The sequence below is a fragment of the Odocoileus virginianus genome, chromosome 10 (genome assembly GCF_023699985.2).
Source record: "Odocoileus virginianus isolate 20LAN1187 ecotype Illinois chromosome 10, Ovbor_1.2, whole genome shotgun sequence".
NCBI lineage: Eukaryota > Metazoa > Chordata > Mammalia > Artiodactyla > Cervidae > Odocoileus > Odocoileus virginianus.
Window position 1 is genome coordinate 32,082,880 of NC_069683.1, and position 17,107 is coordinate 32,099,986.

Consider the following 17,107-nt stretch of genomic DNA (forward strand, 5'->3'; position numbering starts at 1 on the left):
GAGAGTTGGACTGTGAAGAAAGCTGAGCACCGAAAAATTGATGCTTTTGAACTATGTTGTTGGCGAAGGCTCTTGAGAGTCCCTTGGACTGCAAGGAGATCCAACCAGTCCATCCTAAAAGAGATCAGTCCTGGGTGTTCATTGGAAGAACTGATGTTGAAGTTGAAACTCCAATACTTTGGCCACCTCATGCGAAGAGTTGACTCATTGGAAAAGACCCTGATGCTGGGAGGGATTGGGGGCAGGAAGAGAAGGGGATGACAGAGGATGAGATGGCTGGATGGCATCACCAACTCAATGGACATGAGTTTGAGTAAACTCCGGGAATTGGTGATGTACAGGGAGGCCTGGCATGCTGGGATTCATGGAGTCGCAAAGAGTTGGACACGACTGAGCGACTGAACTGAACTCCATGTATTCTTGCCACCTCTTCTTAATATCTTCTGCTTCTGTTAGATCCATACCATTTCTGTCCTTTATTGTGCCCATCTTTGCATGAAATGTTCCCTTGGTATCTCTAATTTTCTTGGAGAGATCTCGAGTCTTTCCCATTTTATTGTTTTCCTCTATTTCTTTGCACTGATCTTTGAGGAAGGCTTTCTTATCTCTCTTTGCTATTCTTTGTAATTCTGCATTCAAATGGGTATATCTTTCCCTTTCTCCTATATTTTTCACTTCTCTTCTCTTCACAGCTATTTGTAAGGAGGCATCTGAGGAGTCAGAGAGCCGTTATGCTTTTTTGCATTTCTTTTTCTTGGGGATGGTCTTGATCCCTGTCTCCTCTACAGTGTCACAGACCTCCATCCATAGTTCATCAGGCATTCTGTCTATCAGATCTAGTCCCTTAAATCTATTTCTCACTTCCACTGTATAATCGTAAGGGATTTGATCATACCTGAATGGCCTAGTGGTTTTCCCTACTTTCTTCAATTTAAGTTTGAATTTGGCAATAAGGAGCTCATGATCTGAGCCACAGTCAGCTCCCAGTCCATCTTTGGCTGCAAAGAATATAATCAATCTGATTTTGGTGTTGAGCATCTGGTGATGTCCATGTGTAGAGTGTTCTCTTGTGTTGTTGGAAGAGGGTGTTTGCCATGACCGGTGTGTTCTCTTGGCAAAACTCTGTGAGCCTTTGTGCTGCTTCATTCTGTACTCGAAGGCCAAATTTGCCTGTTACTCCAGGTGTTTCTTGACTTCCTACTTTTGCATTCCAGTCCCCTATAATGAAAAGGACATCTTTTTTGGTTATTAGTTTCCTGGCAACCCTTTTCCAAATACTCCCAAGAATACCCAGGAGCCTTCACATCTTAACCTGCTATAGATCCTCACAAGTTTGTGAGTTGTACAAGAGGTCTCTTTCCTTTTGAGTCCCAGGGAAGGCAAGGAGAGGTGGGGGTGGATTTCAGTGGTAATTGGAGCTACAGCAGTTGATACCTTACTCCACCTGGCTCAACATCTACCACCTGTTCTACCACAACCCTCCTCCAAATGGGGTGGCCAGATTGAGCAAATAAAAGCACAGGATGCCCAGTCTGAACCTGAGGTTCAGATAGACAACAAATAATTTTTCAATATAAGTATGTCCCATGAAAAAAAAGATATTCATTGTCCATCTGAAATTCAAATTTAACTAGACTTCTTATATTTTGTCTGATTCACCTTCCACCTGCCAGTCTCAAACCCCACTCTTTCAGAAAGGACCCGAGAGCTCTTTCCTAGGAACAGAGTTCTTTCGTTTTGACTATAACCTTTTCTTTCTCGTGGCTCACACATCCCAGCCCACAAAGGGAAGCTAAGTAAGGACCAGATGAGGAGAGCAGCCAAGAGACTAGAGAGAGGCCCAGAGCTTCCTTTTAAGAGACCCACTTCCTTTTAAGAGCACACCAAAATCAGATTTCTCTGGTGGCTCAGTGGTAAAGAATTCACTTGCCAGTGCAGGGGACATGGGTTCGGTCCCTGGTCTGAGAGAATCCCACATACTGTGGAACAGCTAAGCCAGTGCACCACAGCTGCTGAGCCTGTGTTCTAGAGCCCAGGAGCCACAGCTACAGAAGCTCGGGCACTCTGGAGCCCACGCTCAGCAACAAAAGCAACCACCACAATGAGCAGCCCCCGCACCACACCTAGAGAGTGGCCCCTGCTTACCACACCTAGAGAGTGGCCCACACAGCAACAAAGACCCAGCTTAGCCAAAAATAAATGAATAAATAAAATTGCTTTTTAAATACTCATTAAAAAAGAGAGAGAGCACACCAAAATCACAACTATCTGCAGAATAACCATCAGTGAAAAAGATTGGAACCTACCAGAAAAGATCTTCCACAGCTAACGACATAGAGAAGAAATGAGACCCAGACCCATGGTGGGAGGGACCAGCCCCAGCTGGGAAACCCACAGACTGGAGAATAATTGCATCACAGAGGTCTTCCCACAGGGGCAAGAGTTCTAAGCCCCAACATCAGGTTCCCCAATCTAGAAGGTCTGGCATTGGGAAGACGGGCCCTCAGGTATTTGGCTTTGAAGGCCAGGAGGGCTAAATTGCAGGAGCCCCCCAGGACCAGGGGAAACAGAGACTCCACTCCACAAATTCCATGCACTCTGGGACTCAGGGCAGGAGCAGTAATTGATAAGAGCCTGGGCCAGACCTACTTGCGGTCTTGGAGAGTCTCTTGGAGAGTCTCCTGGAGAGGCACCTGCAGCTCGCCGTGGGGACACAGACACCAGCAGCAGCCATATTCAGGAGCTCGTTCTACCCTCAAGGAGGAGCTGACAGGCCGACGCCATTGTGTGGGCTCCTTCCTCCAGCATTTAGGGCCAAGACCTGGCCCCACCTAATAGTCTGCAGGCACCAGTGTTGGGATGCCTCAGGCCAGACAACTAACTGAGCAGGGATACAGCCCCAGCCTTCTGCAGACAGGCGCCTAAAGACCTTCTAAGCCCGCTGTTACCCTGCCCACCAGAGGACCGAGACCTAACTCCACCCACCAGTAGACAGGCACAGGCCCCTCCCACCAGGAAGCTTGCACAGACCTCTAGACCAGCCTCAACCCCCAGTGGGCAGACACCAGAATGTAGGCCAGACCCTCCCCACTAGCAGGGCAATGCAAACTTCAGGACACTCCAGATCTCATCAAATGAATCAATCCTGAAGAAAATCAACCCTGAATATTCATTGGAAGGACTGATGCTGAAGCTCCAATACTTTGGCCATGTGAGGCAAAGAGCTAACTTTTTGGAAAAGACCCTGATGCTGGGGAAAATAGAAGGCAAAAGGAGAAGGGGGTGGCAGAGGATGAGATGGTTAGAAAGCATCATTGACTCAGTGGATATGAATCTGAGGAAACTCCGGGAGATAGGGGAGGACAGAGGAGCCTGGCAGGCTGCAGTCCATGGGGTTTCAAAGAGTTGGACACGACTTAGCGACCGAACAACAGTTGTGTTCAGTTGACCCCATACACAACTGTGTCAGGAACCACCTCCCCATCTCCTATAATCAGTCTGAAATGGGCCCTGAGATCCCTATGCCCTGCCGCCAGGCTCCAGGAACCAGCTCTGCCTGCCAGTAGTCTGGTACTAACCCCAGGCCCTGGTTTCACCTGCCAGTGGGTGGGCAGCAGCCCCAGAGTCTTCAAGACCCTGACTCTGCCCACCAGTGAGCCAGCAGTAGCCCGGGGGCCTCCTAGACCTGACACCTCATTATCAGGCCTTGCTAAACAGCAGCCAGCAGCATTCCCACAAGGCAGAGTCTGACAACCAACCAGACTAGAGGCCAACCAAACCTTTATCTGTGTACAGTATGTATATACTTCATCGGTATGCAGTATGATATATTGTCTACTCAGAATCCTTTCCTTAGGGGACCCACTTTTTCATTCCCTTTGTTTCTGGAGGTGCTGGTCCTTCCTTACTCAGCCCATCGAATGTGACCTAGGACATAAGAGTCGCTCGGGTCAGAGTTCATTGTCCAGACCAAAGAGATTGTTCAAGGCTTGACACCTGCTCAGGGTCAGGTCAGAATCCTTCTCCAACTTCCCTGCAGGAGCTATTCATAGAGACTATTCCCTCCCTATGGAATTATTGGCTGTAAGAATGGTTTAGGTTGATGCCCCTTGTGGCCATCTTCTCTGACAGATAAGAGCAAAAGGCAACTATAGAGAGAGCAACAGAGGGGAAAGAGAGTGGAAGCCCAGATAACATTGTTAGAAAGAGCCAGACAGCCCTAACTAGAAATCAGCTTTAAAAAAGAAAAGAAAGAAAATAGTGGGTCTTTTAATTTTTGCTTAATCTAGTTTGATTTGAATGTGAATCCTATGTAAAATAGCATGTCTAAACTTTAGTTGGATATTACATTCATTTTTTTTAAAAACAGGTCTCCTTGTTCCCATGAAAAACCAGCAACATGACTGGACACCTGTTTTGTTGTTCCCTAAATCTCTACGACTCTCAGGAGTTGGTCTGCTGAGACCATTCAAACTCTCTAGTGGCCAACACAGACTAGCTAAGTGGGTTCCACTAGCCTCTTCAGTAATCCAGTACACACTGCTCTTTAATTAAGTACATGTGCACACGTTCAGGCTTCCCAGGTGGTGCTAGTGATACAGAACCCACCTGCCAGTGCAGGAGACATAAGAGATGTGGGCTCCGTCCCACATCTGGGTCAGGAAGATCCCCTGGAGGAGGGCATGGCAACCCACTCCAGTACTCTTGCCTGGAGACTCCCATGGACAGAGGAGCCTGGCGGGCTACAGTCCATGGTGTCGCAAAGAGTTGGCCACGACTAAAGCAACTGAGCAAGCACACACACACACACACCATGCAGTTTCTTACACAGATTCTGTATATACACATAGTCTATGTGTTCAACAGGTATGTATATAATTATCAAATGTGGAGCCACCAAACTTTCTGTGTGAAGAGCTCATAAAAATTAGTGTCATGGGGTCCCACAGTGATCACTCAAGGCTGAGTTGACTTGGATTCATATATCTGAGCACGTCCAGCAGCTTTCTGGAATTGGTCCATGTGAACTTGTGAGGAGTCATAACAGCAATAAAACTGTGTGAAAGGCAAAACGAGGGGCGTCTGAGGGCCCGAGGCAGTGTTAAAGCTCTCAGCTGCCCTGGGGCTCTCGGCGACTGCAGAATGGGGTTAGGTTGGCGGCACATAGACAGTCTTTGTAGACCTCTGCTCTACACCATGGGCTGAGGTGTGGGAGACGAGAGAGCTGCCTGAGGAACCCCAGAACCTGAACTTCAATTTCCTCATCTGTAAAATGAGGGCTGGCTGGCTTCCCTGGTAGTCCAGGGTTAAGACTCTGCACTTCCAATTCGGGGAGCATGGATTCAATCCCTGGTTGGGGAAATAAGGTCCCACAAGCCAGGTGGCATTGCTGATGAATATATAAATAAATAAATAAAAATTTTAAAAAATAAAATGAGAACTGGGAACTGACCACATCTACATCTAGAATTCCCTTTTTCTACCTTTCTCTACAGAGGGAACCAAAGCAGACAAAAGAAATTATGAGTTAGCACTTAGAACTGACTGATATTTCCAGAAAGAAAAGTCAGTTAAAGGCACCTCTGGGGCTAGTCATGATATGTTATCAGCATGGAGCTAAGTCAAGTAACAGTAGGCTTCCAAGACTAAAGTGAAAAAGCCCTGGCTCGTTTCCAACATGGAAATTTGAGAAGTTTCTCGAAATTTGTGAAGCCACTATTTATGTAAGCTGCAATTGATCACACTACACCACAGTATAGACTGGGCACTGTTCTGGGCACTTCTGAGACCTCTCTGCCTCTCTCTATATGACCTTCAGCCAAGAGCAGACAACCAGCAAATTCCTAGAACCTGACATGCTTTGTAAAGAACATCATTTGCTCGCACAATGTCAAGGGCATTTCTACCTTGCTTCTCATCTGTGAAATAGGAGCTTAAATAACTCCTCTTCTTGTCCTCAGAGAAACCTCTGAGAATGTGGTCAGAGTGTGGTTGTCTCAGCAAGGGCTCTGGATTCCACGAAGCCAGGGTTTGGGTGGTGATGAGAAGGGAGGACCTCGGCAATACTGTCCTCCTGATTCAAGGGCGCAGCACTTCCTCCTTGGGACTGGACCTCAGCCTCTTCAACCCCTCTGCCCAAGGGCTCCTGCGGCTCATCATAGCCATCCAGAATGAACTGGAGCCACTCCAGCTGCCTCAGAAGCCCTGTGACAGCTGCTTGATTGTCCCTACAACACCAGAGGAGGAGCTGGTCCAGTTTGCCCTCTGCCAGCAGGGCCACACATAAGGACCCCATTCTACAGCTCTCACACATTAGACATCATCAAACCAGCCTGGGTACAGGGTGCTAGTGGTCTAGTCCAGCACCATTTTTCTGGCCAGGGTTATCTTTCCTATGCCAGCTGACCCCTGTAGCGCCACTCTGGGTGGGACCTGGGAGGGCTCTTCTCAAGGATCAAATAGAGCCGGCACTGTGACAGAATCCAGCTCCAGCTCCCGGCTGGAGCAGGGAGATGAGTCTGGGCTCCCTGAGCTGCACGTGACCACCAGAAGAAGCTGGTCATGGTTGCCATTGATGCCCCCTTCTTGACCCTCCTGTAGGTGGCGCACACGCTCTCATGTCCATAATCTGTGCTAGACAAGTGGGGTGTTAGGTAGTGAGATGGGAATAAAAAGAAATGCTGGCCTCTGTCCTTTATTCTTATCTTCTGTGCTCCACTCTGAAGATTATACTTCTAGCAACATGAAGAGGGCCCACTTCAAGTATGTACATGTGAGTGTGTGTATATATGTGTGCCTGTGCATATACGCATGTGTGGTGTGCTTGTGCCCAGCTATATGAGTGTGCAAGGCTGTGTACTTGGGGTGGGTGACTGGGTGTTTGCACGGTGTGAGTGAATCCTTACTTCCCCACATGCTCATGAAAGTGTGCTATGGAAGTTTGTGTATTTTTGCAGAGGGAAGGCATCAGTGTGCATCAGCACATATGTGTATATGCAAAAGTCACTGTGTGTGTGAATGTCTGAGTGTTCATGTGAAATGTCCCCATGTGAATTGGTGAGGACAGAAAGAAGAGAAAGGGAAACTGGAGAATGGTGACTTCATAGGAGCCCATTCCTGGTAAAGGTAAGCCAGGTGCTAAAGATAAACCAGCTCTGAGCAGGAGCCCCCCAACTCCTAGTGTACAGAACCCACCTGTCTTTGTGTCAGAGGAGCTCTCAGGTGTGAAAGGAGCCTGTGGAGGAAGCACTGGTTCCACAGACCCTCTGTTCTCAACCAGCACCCTAGAAGGGATGGGGGCTGTTTAGGTAACATGCCTGCCCCGCCCTCTAGGGGGCATCGGTCCACTGGTTCCTTGTGAGAAGCAGCCTGAGATGCCTGTGTCAGAGAAGCTGGGGAAAGGTCTGAGCCCACTGCTTGAGGCTGCTTCTTCTAGTTAGCAGAAACACCTTCACCAACACCACCCCCAACATCTAAGCTCCTCATACTTTCTCCTCCTCTAGTATGACAACTGGAGACTGAGAGGGCATTATAATCATAAGATACCCTAGTCTTTCTATTAATCACTCCCTACCCTCCACCTGGCAGTGATCATGAAGCAGGAGATAGATGAGCCCCAGGCTGAGGACCTGAAGTCTGTTCCCTGTGGACAGATGTGTGCGTATATGCTTAGTCACTCAGTCGAGTCCAACTCTTGGAATATAGCAACCTCATGGACTATAGCCCCCCAGGCTCCTCTGTCCATGGAAGTTTTCAGGCAATACTACTAGAGTGTGTTGCCATTTCCTACTCCAGGGGATCTTCCCGACCCAGGAATTGAACCCATATCCCTCCCATTTCCTGTATTGGCAGGCAGATTCTTTGCCACTGAGCTTCCTGGGAATCCCCTGTGGGCAGATATTCCAAGATAAACATAATAGCAGGGGCAGAGAGGAGCCGAGTCCTGCCCAGATAAAAGATAAAGAAAATACATATTTCTCAATTATTGAGGTCAAAGAGACTTTCCCAACTACCCATGCACAGAAAAGCTCTTGGGGGATTAAAAAGGGAGGGGGTGTCACCCCATAATAGATGGTGTCAACCTTCCCACAGGCCTCTGCACTGGAATCCACCTTGGCTAAGAGTGGAGGACCCTGAGCCAGGCAATATAAGATGATTGGTCAGAAGAAACCCAGAAGAAATGCCCCATATAAAATACACAGAAGCACAACTCTCTCTGACCCTATCCATGTGTGCCTATTCACACGTACTATTTTTACTTCCTAATAAACACTTGTTTCACTAGTTTCCATCTCTTTGTTGAAATTCATTTCTACCAAGCAGACAAGCCAGGGCCTTGCCACTAGCCACTGGCCCTCATGGTCTATTTAGTGGTTGGAATTCAGAGCTCTCATTGCCATGGCCTGGCTTCAATCTCTGGTCAGGGAACTAGATCCTGCTTCCTGTTACTGCTGACCAAGGCCAGCCAAAATCAGACAGAGCCTTCAGCTCAAGGCCACTAGGACCCTGAGGCACTGGGGCTCCTAGGCAAGAGCAGAGAGCAAGAGTGAGAGAAGGCAGGAATTATAGGTTAGGGGGAGGGGAGTCTCTGGAAATACCGTGGACCGAGGGAGAGTCCCAGGGCCTCCTCTGTCCCCTGCTGCACTTACCATCCAGACAAACATGGCTGAGCTGTCCATGAGTTCCAACAGGATCATGACCATCGAGACCTTGAGCACCACTTTCACAGCCTCCTGGGCTCCATACATTAGCTTAGAGTCAATGCAAATCCAATCTAAATTCATCTTCATGAACTTAATACCAAACCCAGACCCATTACACTCATAAATTTAAATACAAAAATCCTAAACAAGATATTAGCAATCTGAATCCAGTACTGTGTGGAAGAAGTACTATGTAGTAAACGAATTGGGTTTAGCTCAAGAATGGGAGACTGTTTTAATTTTTTTAATCTATAAATATTAATCTCATTAACAATTAAAGAAACAAAATGTATAATCATAATTAAGCAAAAAATTTTATAAAATTGAAAACTATTCATAACTCTTTTGAAGAAACTTTCTTAGTGAACTAGATATTGTAGAGAATTCCTTAAACTCATTAAGAATTGTAGGGAAAAAAAAAATTGTAGGAATTACCTAACCTCATCAAAGAAACCTACAAAAATACCTCCAAGAAACATTATTCAAAAGGGTAAAGATTAGAAAAATTATTCCCTTTAAAATCAGGAACAAGACAGGCACGGTTGCTATCACCACTTTAATTCTATTGTTCTAGAGTCTGTAGCCAGCACAATAAAAAAAGTGGAGGGGGGAGGACAAAGGCATAATGATTAGGAATGAAAAAAATGAAAGCTATTTTCTGCAAATAATGATTATCTGCATAGAAAAACAAAAAAAGTTAATAGATAAATTACTAAAAGCAACAGGTGAAATGAGTTGACAGATGAATAAACTGTTGTACTTTTAAGAATTAGCAATAAAAAATTAGAAAATATAGTACAATATCTACAAAAGCAACAAAAATATAAACAACAAAATATGTGTATACTATACACAAAAAAATTATAAAATTTTACAAAACTACATCAAATAAGACCTAAATAAATTACATCCCATATTCACAAATAGGTCAGCTTAATATCACAAAGTTGTCAGTTCAGCTCTAATAGATCTTTAGAATCAATGCAATCTAAATCCATCAAATTTTACAAATTTGTAAAAACAAAAGTAAACAAGTGGGACCTGATTAAACTTAAAAGCATTTGCACAGCTAAGGTAAAAAGACAACCCGCAGAATGGGAGAAAATAATAGCAAATGAAACAACTGACAGAGGATTAATTTCCAAAATATACAAGCAGATACAACTCAATACCAGAAAAACAAACAACCCAATCAAAAAGTGGGGAAAAGACCTAAACAGACATTTCTCCAAAGAAGACATACAGATGGCTAACAAACACATGAAAAGATGCTCAACATCCCTCATTATCAGATAAATGCAAATCAAAACTACAATGAGATATCACCTCACACCAGTCAGAATGGCCATCATCAAAAAGTCTACAAATGATAAATGCTGGAGAGGGTGTAGAGAAAAGGGAATGCTCTTGCACTGTTGGTGGGAATGTAAATTGATACAGCCACTATGGAAGACGGTATGCAGATTCTTTAAAAAAAAATAGGAATAAAATCACCATCTGACCCAGCAGTCCCACTCCTAAGCATATACCCTGAGAAACCAAAATTGAAAAATTCACATGTATCCCATTGTTCACTGCAGCACTATTTACAATAGCTAGAACATGGACGCAACCTAGATGTCCATCAACAGATGAATGGATAAAGAAATTGTGGTACATATACACAAGGAAATATTACTCAGCCATAGAAAAGGAACACATTTGAGTCAGTTCTAATCAAGTGGGTGAACCTAGAGCCTATTACACAGAGTGAAGTAAGTCAGAAAGAGGAAGATAAATACCATATTCTAATGCATATATACAGAATCTAGAAAAATGGTACTGAAGAATTCATTTACAGGGCAGCAGTGGAGAAACAGACATAGAGAACGGTCTTGTGGACATGGGGAGAGGGGAGGAGAGAGTGAGATGTATGAAAAGAGTAACATGGAAACTTATATTACCATATGTAAAAATAGATAGCCAACAGGAATTGGCTGTATGGCTCAGGAAACTCAAATAGGGGCACTCTATCAACTGAGAGGGATGGGATGGGCAGGGGATGGGGGGTAGGTTTAAAAGGGAGGGGATAAATGTGTACCTATGGCTGGTTCATGTTGAGGTTTGACAGAAAACACCAAAATTGTGTAAAGTAATTATCCTTCAATAAAAAAATAAATTAATTTTTAAAAATTTTTACAAATTTACCCTAAAACATATAGGAAAGAACAAAAGGCCAGGAACAGCCAGAACACTTTTAAAGAAAAAGATGGCAGAAGGGAGGGAGAACCTGCCCTACCAAACACTGAGACATATTCCAAAACTACAGTAATGAAAACAACCTATTATCCAGATTTCAAGACTTTTTTTTTTTTTTTTGGCTATATTGTACAGCTGGCAGGACCTTAATTCTCCAACTAGGATTCTAACCTGGGCCCCCAGCAGTGAAAGCCCAAAATCCTAACCACTGGACCACCAGAGAATTCCCAAGACTTATTCTAAAACCAGAGATATAGTCATTAATAAATCATTATATTTGTGCATAATAGACAAAATGGAAAAGGAAAAAAAAGAGCCAGAATTAGTACCTGATATTTATGAAACTTTGATCTATAAGTATCATGGCAGATCAATGAGGAAAGAAATAGCAATTGAAAAGGCAAAATTTTTAAATTCCAGATAAATTAAGGGGTTAGAACAAAATTTTTTAAAAAATTAAAATATAGAGAAAATATATGCCTATCTTTATGATATTCAAATAGGAAAGATTTCTTAACACAGACCTGAAAAGCTCTAACCATAAAGAAAGTATTAACAATTTTTACTATACTACAACCAAGATTGGTTCTTCAAAAAATATCTTATCAGAAGTGAAAGGAAAATCTATAAATTGGCAGAATGGATTTGCAACATTTGTGACTGATAAGAGATTGGTATAAAGGTATGTAAAGAAATCCCTTTTAAAAATAAAATAAATAATATGTAAGTAAATAAATAAGCAACCTAATAGAAAACAGAGCAAATGACATGAAAAGATTTTTCATAGGCATCAAATACACATGGCCACTGACATACGAAGAGATACTTTACTTCATTAGTAACCTGGAAAATGCAAATTAAGCCCACAAGTAGATACCATTATATATTCATTCAATTGGGAAAAATTAAGATGTGGCAGAGTTCATTCATCAGTGAGTACTTTTATATATTGCTAATATGAGTGTAAATTGGTAAAACCCCTAGGAAAACAAGTTGCTTTGGAAGCTGGAAGTCTGGGACCAGAATGCTGACAAGGTCAGTTTCTTTTGAGAGCTCTCTTCCTGGCTTACAGACAGTTATCTTCTCACTATATCCTCACAATGTGGACTTCTTATAAGACCACAATCCTATTAAAGTCCCAACCTCATAACCTTATTCAACTTTAATTATCTCTTAAAGACCCTATCTTGAGATAAAGCCACATAACCATTGGGGTTTAAGGCTTCAACAGGTGAATTTTGGGAGGCCACACCTGGACAAGTAACACCAGTTACCAGGTGCTCAAGGTCACATATACAGAAGGATGTTTAAAGCAGTGGTGTTCATAATACCAAGAAATGCAAGCAACCCCATGCCCACTCAATAAGTTGGAAAATAAATTTTGATATATTTAAACAATAAAATATTACACAGCAAGGGAAATGAATGAACTATAGTTAAATGCAATACCATGAATACATCCTAGTGAACTGAGGTTGGGAAGAAAAGATAATTCCAGAAGTTTACTACTTTCAGTATTATACTTTTATAGAGTTCAAAAGCTAGCAAAATTAAAGAATATATTATTTAGTCATATATATATATATACATAATTTAAATAAAACCATGATTTTAAGCAAATGATGATAGACACAAAATTCAGGTAAAGTGTCATTTCTCTTTCTCTCTTTTTAGGATTTATTGATTAGCTGCTTTGGATCTTAGTTGCAGCACACAGATCTTCGATCTTCATTGCAGGATTCGGGGTCTTTAATTGTGATGTGTGGGATCTTGTTTTTTTCTTAGTTGTGGCATGTGGAATCTCCTATTGATAATTGTGGTATGTGGGATTGAGTTCTCCGACTAGGGACTGAACTCAACCCTCTTAGCCACTGGACCACCAGGGAAGTCCCTAAATAGTCATTTCTAAGGTTTGGGCAGTGAGGCAATGAAATATTGGGAACGAAGACATAGTGTATATAAAACAGAAATGCTAGAGCCAACCCATCCTGTCTCACAAAAGCCAACTGTTAAATTTTCTGGAATTTTGAGAGCCAGTTGTTAGACTGCTCATAGTTTGCAATTAACCATGCTGGGAGTATATACACCACGAAAATAAGTAAACACTAAAACCAGGGCCGTATTTTTTTTTTTCAGGTAGCTGGCTGTTAAACACTTAGTAGCATACCACTGTCTGCACCTTGGCATGAAGTCAAGGGGGTTGGCCAGGCTCACTGCTGCTAGAATCTAAGCACCCTGGAGAGGTAGGAGTCAGGGATGGTTAAGGTTAACAAGCCAGAGAAAGAAGCTACACTGACCCAGAACCAGGGGGAGGGAGGGAAGGCCAGAGTCAGGTATAGAAACTAAGATATGACTATCAGAAAACCAGAGAATCGCGCAAAGGGAGTGCCAAGCCAAGAAGACAAGAAGGAGACAGGCCTTGGAGAGCCCTGGATACAGGCAAGTGCTATAAGCCATGGGTCACCTGGTGAGGCTGGCTTTTGACATGGTGACCAATCAGCTGATGGGGTTTGGTTGCTGTAGAACATTCCTCCCTGCAAGAAGCAGGTCTGCAGCAGCCACTGACAGTGCCTCCAGGCAGAGGGCTTTAATGTCACTGAATTTCAGTGTAACAGGAATGTCTCAGGCTAGTGGAGCCTGGCTGAGGAGCCTGGCTTCCTGAAAACTGCCTGGAGTGGTCAGGGACCAACTGCTGGTGGGTGCCTGGGCCAGTCCCAGTCTGCAGAATCATGGGGTGACTGTCCACTAAGGAGGGCTCCTGGGGTCTCGCCCCTCAAGGGCAGCCAGAAAGTGGAAAGTGTTAGTCACTCAGTCGTGTCTGATTCTTTGTGACCCCATGGACTGTAGCTCACCAGCTTCCTCTGTCCATGGGATTTTCCAGGCAAGAATACTGGAGTGGGTTGCCATTTCCTTCTCCAGGGGATCTTCCTGACTCAGGGATTGAAACTGGGTCTCCTGCATTGCGGGCAGAGCCTTACTGTCTGAGCCACTGTCGGGGAGTGGTTCCTGTAACTCTGTTCCACAAGGGCAGCCCAGCTAAGTCCCAGTTGCAGAGTTGAGAGGGCCTGGGGTGCCCCCTTGAGGTTCTCTCATGTTGCTTTTTTTATTCAGCAGGTCAATCTTGTCTGACTTTGCAGCCCCATGGACTGCAACACACCAGGCTTCCCTGTCCTTCACTGTCTCCCAGAATCTGCTCAAACTCATGTCCATTGAGTCAGTGTTGCCATCCAACCATCTCATCCTCTGTCTCCCACTTCTCCTCTTGCCTTCAATCTTTCCCAGCACCAGGGTCTTTTCCAGTGAGTCAGTTCTTCTCATCAGGTGGCCAAAATATTGGAGCTTCAGCTTCAGCATCAGTCCTTCCAATGAATATTCAGGGTTGATTTCCTTTAGGATGGACTGGTTTGATCTCCTTGCTGTCCAAAGGACTCTCAAGAGTCTTTTTAAAGCACCACAGTTCAAAAGCATCAATTCTTCAGTGCTCAGTCTTCTTTACGGTCCAACTCTCACATCCGAACATGACTACAGGAAAGACCATAGCTTTGACTATAGGGACCTTTGTCAGCAAAGTGATGTCTCTGCTTTTTAATATGCTGTCTAAGCTTGTCATAGCTTTTCTTCCAAGGAGCAAGCGACTTTTAATTTCATGGCTGCAGTTACCATTCACAGTGATTTTGGCGCCCAAGAAAACAAAGTCTGTCACTGTTTCCATTGTTTCCCCTTCTATATTCCAAGAAGTGATGGGTTGTCACTGAAGCTGGGGCTCCCTTCACTCCAGCCATTACCGGGGTGGGGGATGGGTGCACCAAGCTATAGGTCCACCTTTAACATGAGCCTGCAGCTATGACCCTGGGCTTGTCAGGCAGGACTGGCAAGCATGTTCCTCAGGACAGCCAGGAACCCACGTGTGATGGAGAATCTTATGTGTCAGTTTTACTGGGGCACAGGATCCCCAAATATTCAATCATATGTTTTTCTGGGCGTGTTTGTGAGTGCCCTTGGATGAAATGAACATTTAAATTGCTAGACTGAGTAAAACAGATTGCCTTCTGTAACACCAAAGGCTTGAACAGAACAAAAAGGTTGACCCTCTCTCAGATTAAGTGAACTCTCCAGGCTAAATGTTGAGTGAGTCCACGCTCACGCTCAGTCGTGTCTGACTCTTTGTGACCCCATGGACTGTAGCCTGCCAGGCTCCTCTGTCCATGGGATTTTCCAGGCAAGAATCCTAGAGTGAGTTGCCGTTTCCTCCTCTGTCTCCTGCATTGCAGGTGGATTCTTTACCCGCTGAACCATTAGGGAAGCCCTTATTGAGCAAGAACACTGGTCTTTCCAGTCTTCAGACTCACATTGAAACCTGGGCTCTTGCAGGGTCTGGAGTCTGCCAGCTTTGGGGCTAGAAGTACACATTGGCTCTCCTTGGCTCCAGCTCATCCACCAAAGATCTTAGGACTTGTCAATCTCCTTAATCACCTGAACCAACTCCTTACCCTAAATATGTATTTCCTGTTGGTTCCTCTGGAGAGCCCTAAGACTCCATCCACTATGTACGCAACACATTTCCCATGTGTAAGGGGACAGCCCATTTTCTCTCTCCCCATGCCTTCTGCCCTTCTCTAATAAACCTGGACCCAAAGTTTCTGTTTATATGGTTCAGCCTGCCTAGATCCCTCAATCAGCCATTAAAAAGCCAGCATCTGGATGTATGAATGCCCTTGTCCCAGCCAGTCAGCATCCTTGAAAGACCACACCAATGATCCCTCTCCTCCTGCCCCTGAGCAGAGGAAAATCACAAGATTGACTGGATCTTTGAGATCTCTGGGATAAGCTGGGTCCTCAGATAATGGGTTAATGCCTCTGAGGACTCACTGTCTATCTCTCTTCCTAACACTGTCCATCCCCCAAGGTTGAACTCGACTTTTGCCTGGCCATTCTCACCAGATGGTCTTGCCTCCACTTCCTTGAGAAAAGCATTTGACAGAAGTTCCTGCAGTGTCCCTTCTCTCCCCCATTCAAAGTGTCTCTGAATCTTGATTCATCCTTTTCTCTGTCCCTCCAAAACAAAAAGGGTCTTTAAGCCCCTGATATAAAAGTTCCTGAGGGTGCAGTGTCCACAGCCAACTCAAATCTACACATGGAGATAAGGTCCCAAGGTTCTGCATGGTCATTTGGGAGCAGCAACACTTCACTGGAGTGGTTTCTGCCTCTAGTCTTCTTCCCATAGGATGATCTCAGGGGACCAGCCCTGGCTAAGGCAGACTGTCCCCCCACCACCACCACCAAGCACGCAGAAGGCAGGCCAGAGCCCAGGGCAGCCTCTCGAGCAGGTCCCTCATGCCATGCAAGACCATCCCTCCAAACTAGGCTTTTCCCATCTGGTCCTCCTTCCTCCCTTGAAGACAATTAGCCTTGTTCTCACTTGTATATTCAATCTTTCTTTCTCCTCCAGATCCTTACCCTTGGTTTAAAATACACTTAAAACTCTTCCAGCCTAAATTGTCCCCATCTCAATCCTGCTGTTCCCTCTGTTACTGCTTTAAGCGTCTTCTTTCCTTCCCAGGCAGTTTCTTGGAGAGAGTAGCCAGGACTCTTACCATGAGTCAACCTGACCCTTCCCTCACTCTTGAATTCTGGCTTCCATATCCAACCCAACCTCAAGTCCACTGGCACTGCTCTACAGGGACTGCTAAGCATCTAAGTCATCAAATGCAAGAATCACTTCAATCCTTCTGAGGTTGGCTCTTCACCTGCGTTTGGGGTGTCAGCTTAAAAAATATTCACAACATAAAAGTTAAAAGTTATGTTTTATTCAATGAGAATTTTTAGGACTTCAAGCCCAGGAGGCAACATCTCAAGCAACCCTGATAGAACTGCTCCAAGGAGGCCAGGCAGGGGGCCAGGTTACACAGTTTTGTAACAAAGGGCTGGTAAGTCTGAATAACAAAAGATTTTTGTTAATTAAAGGAAACCAGACATCTCAAGGAATTTAGCACTTTTATTTGTATGGGAAGATGCAAGAGTCTAGGCTCACTGAAATCATTCCTTTGATATGCATCCACCTATCTGAGGCCAGTATTCTGTGTTTTCACATCCTGAATTTCCTCAGGGCTCACAATGGGGCGTGGCTACAGTCAGAGGCTTTTAAATGGCAGGTATTCTTTCCTTCC

At 44.6% G+C, this 17,107-nt stretch overlaps 1 protein-coding gene across 1 annotated transcript; it reads right to left on the reverse strand.

The window, feature by feature from the left end:
* Positions 1 to 5,738: 5,738 nt before the first annotated feature.
* NLRP10 (NLR family pyrin domain containing 10) lies at positions 5,739 to 8,747 on the reverse strand. The gene is given in 7 exon segments (XM_070472801.1): positions 5,739 to 5,815; positions 5,818 to 5,832; positions 5,835 to 6,141; positions 6,143 to 6,304; positions 6,307 to 6,614; positions 8,649 to 8,672; positions 8,675 to 8,747. Coding segments are annotated over 7 exon segments (966 nt in total).
* Positions 8,748 to 17,107: the final 8,360 nt, after the last annotated feature.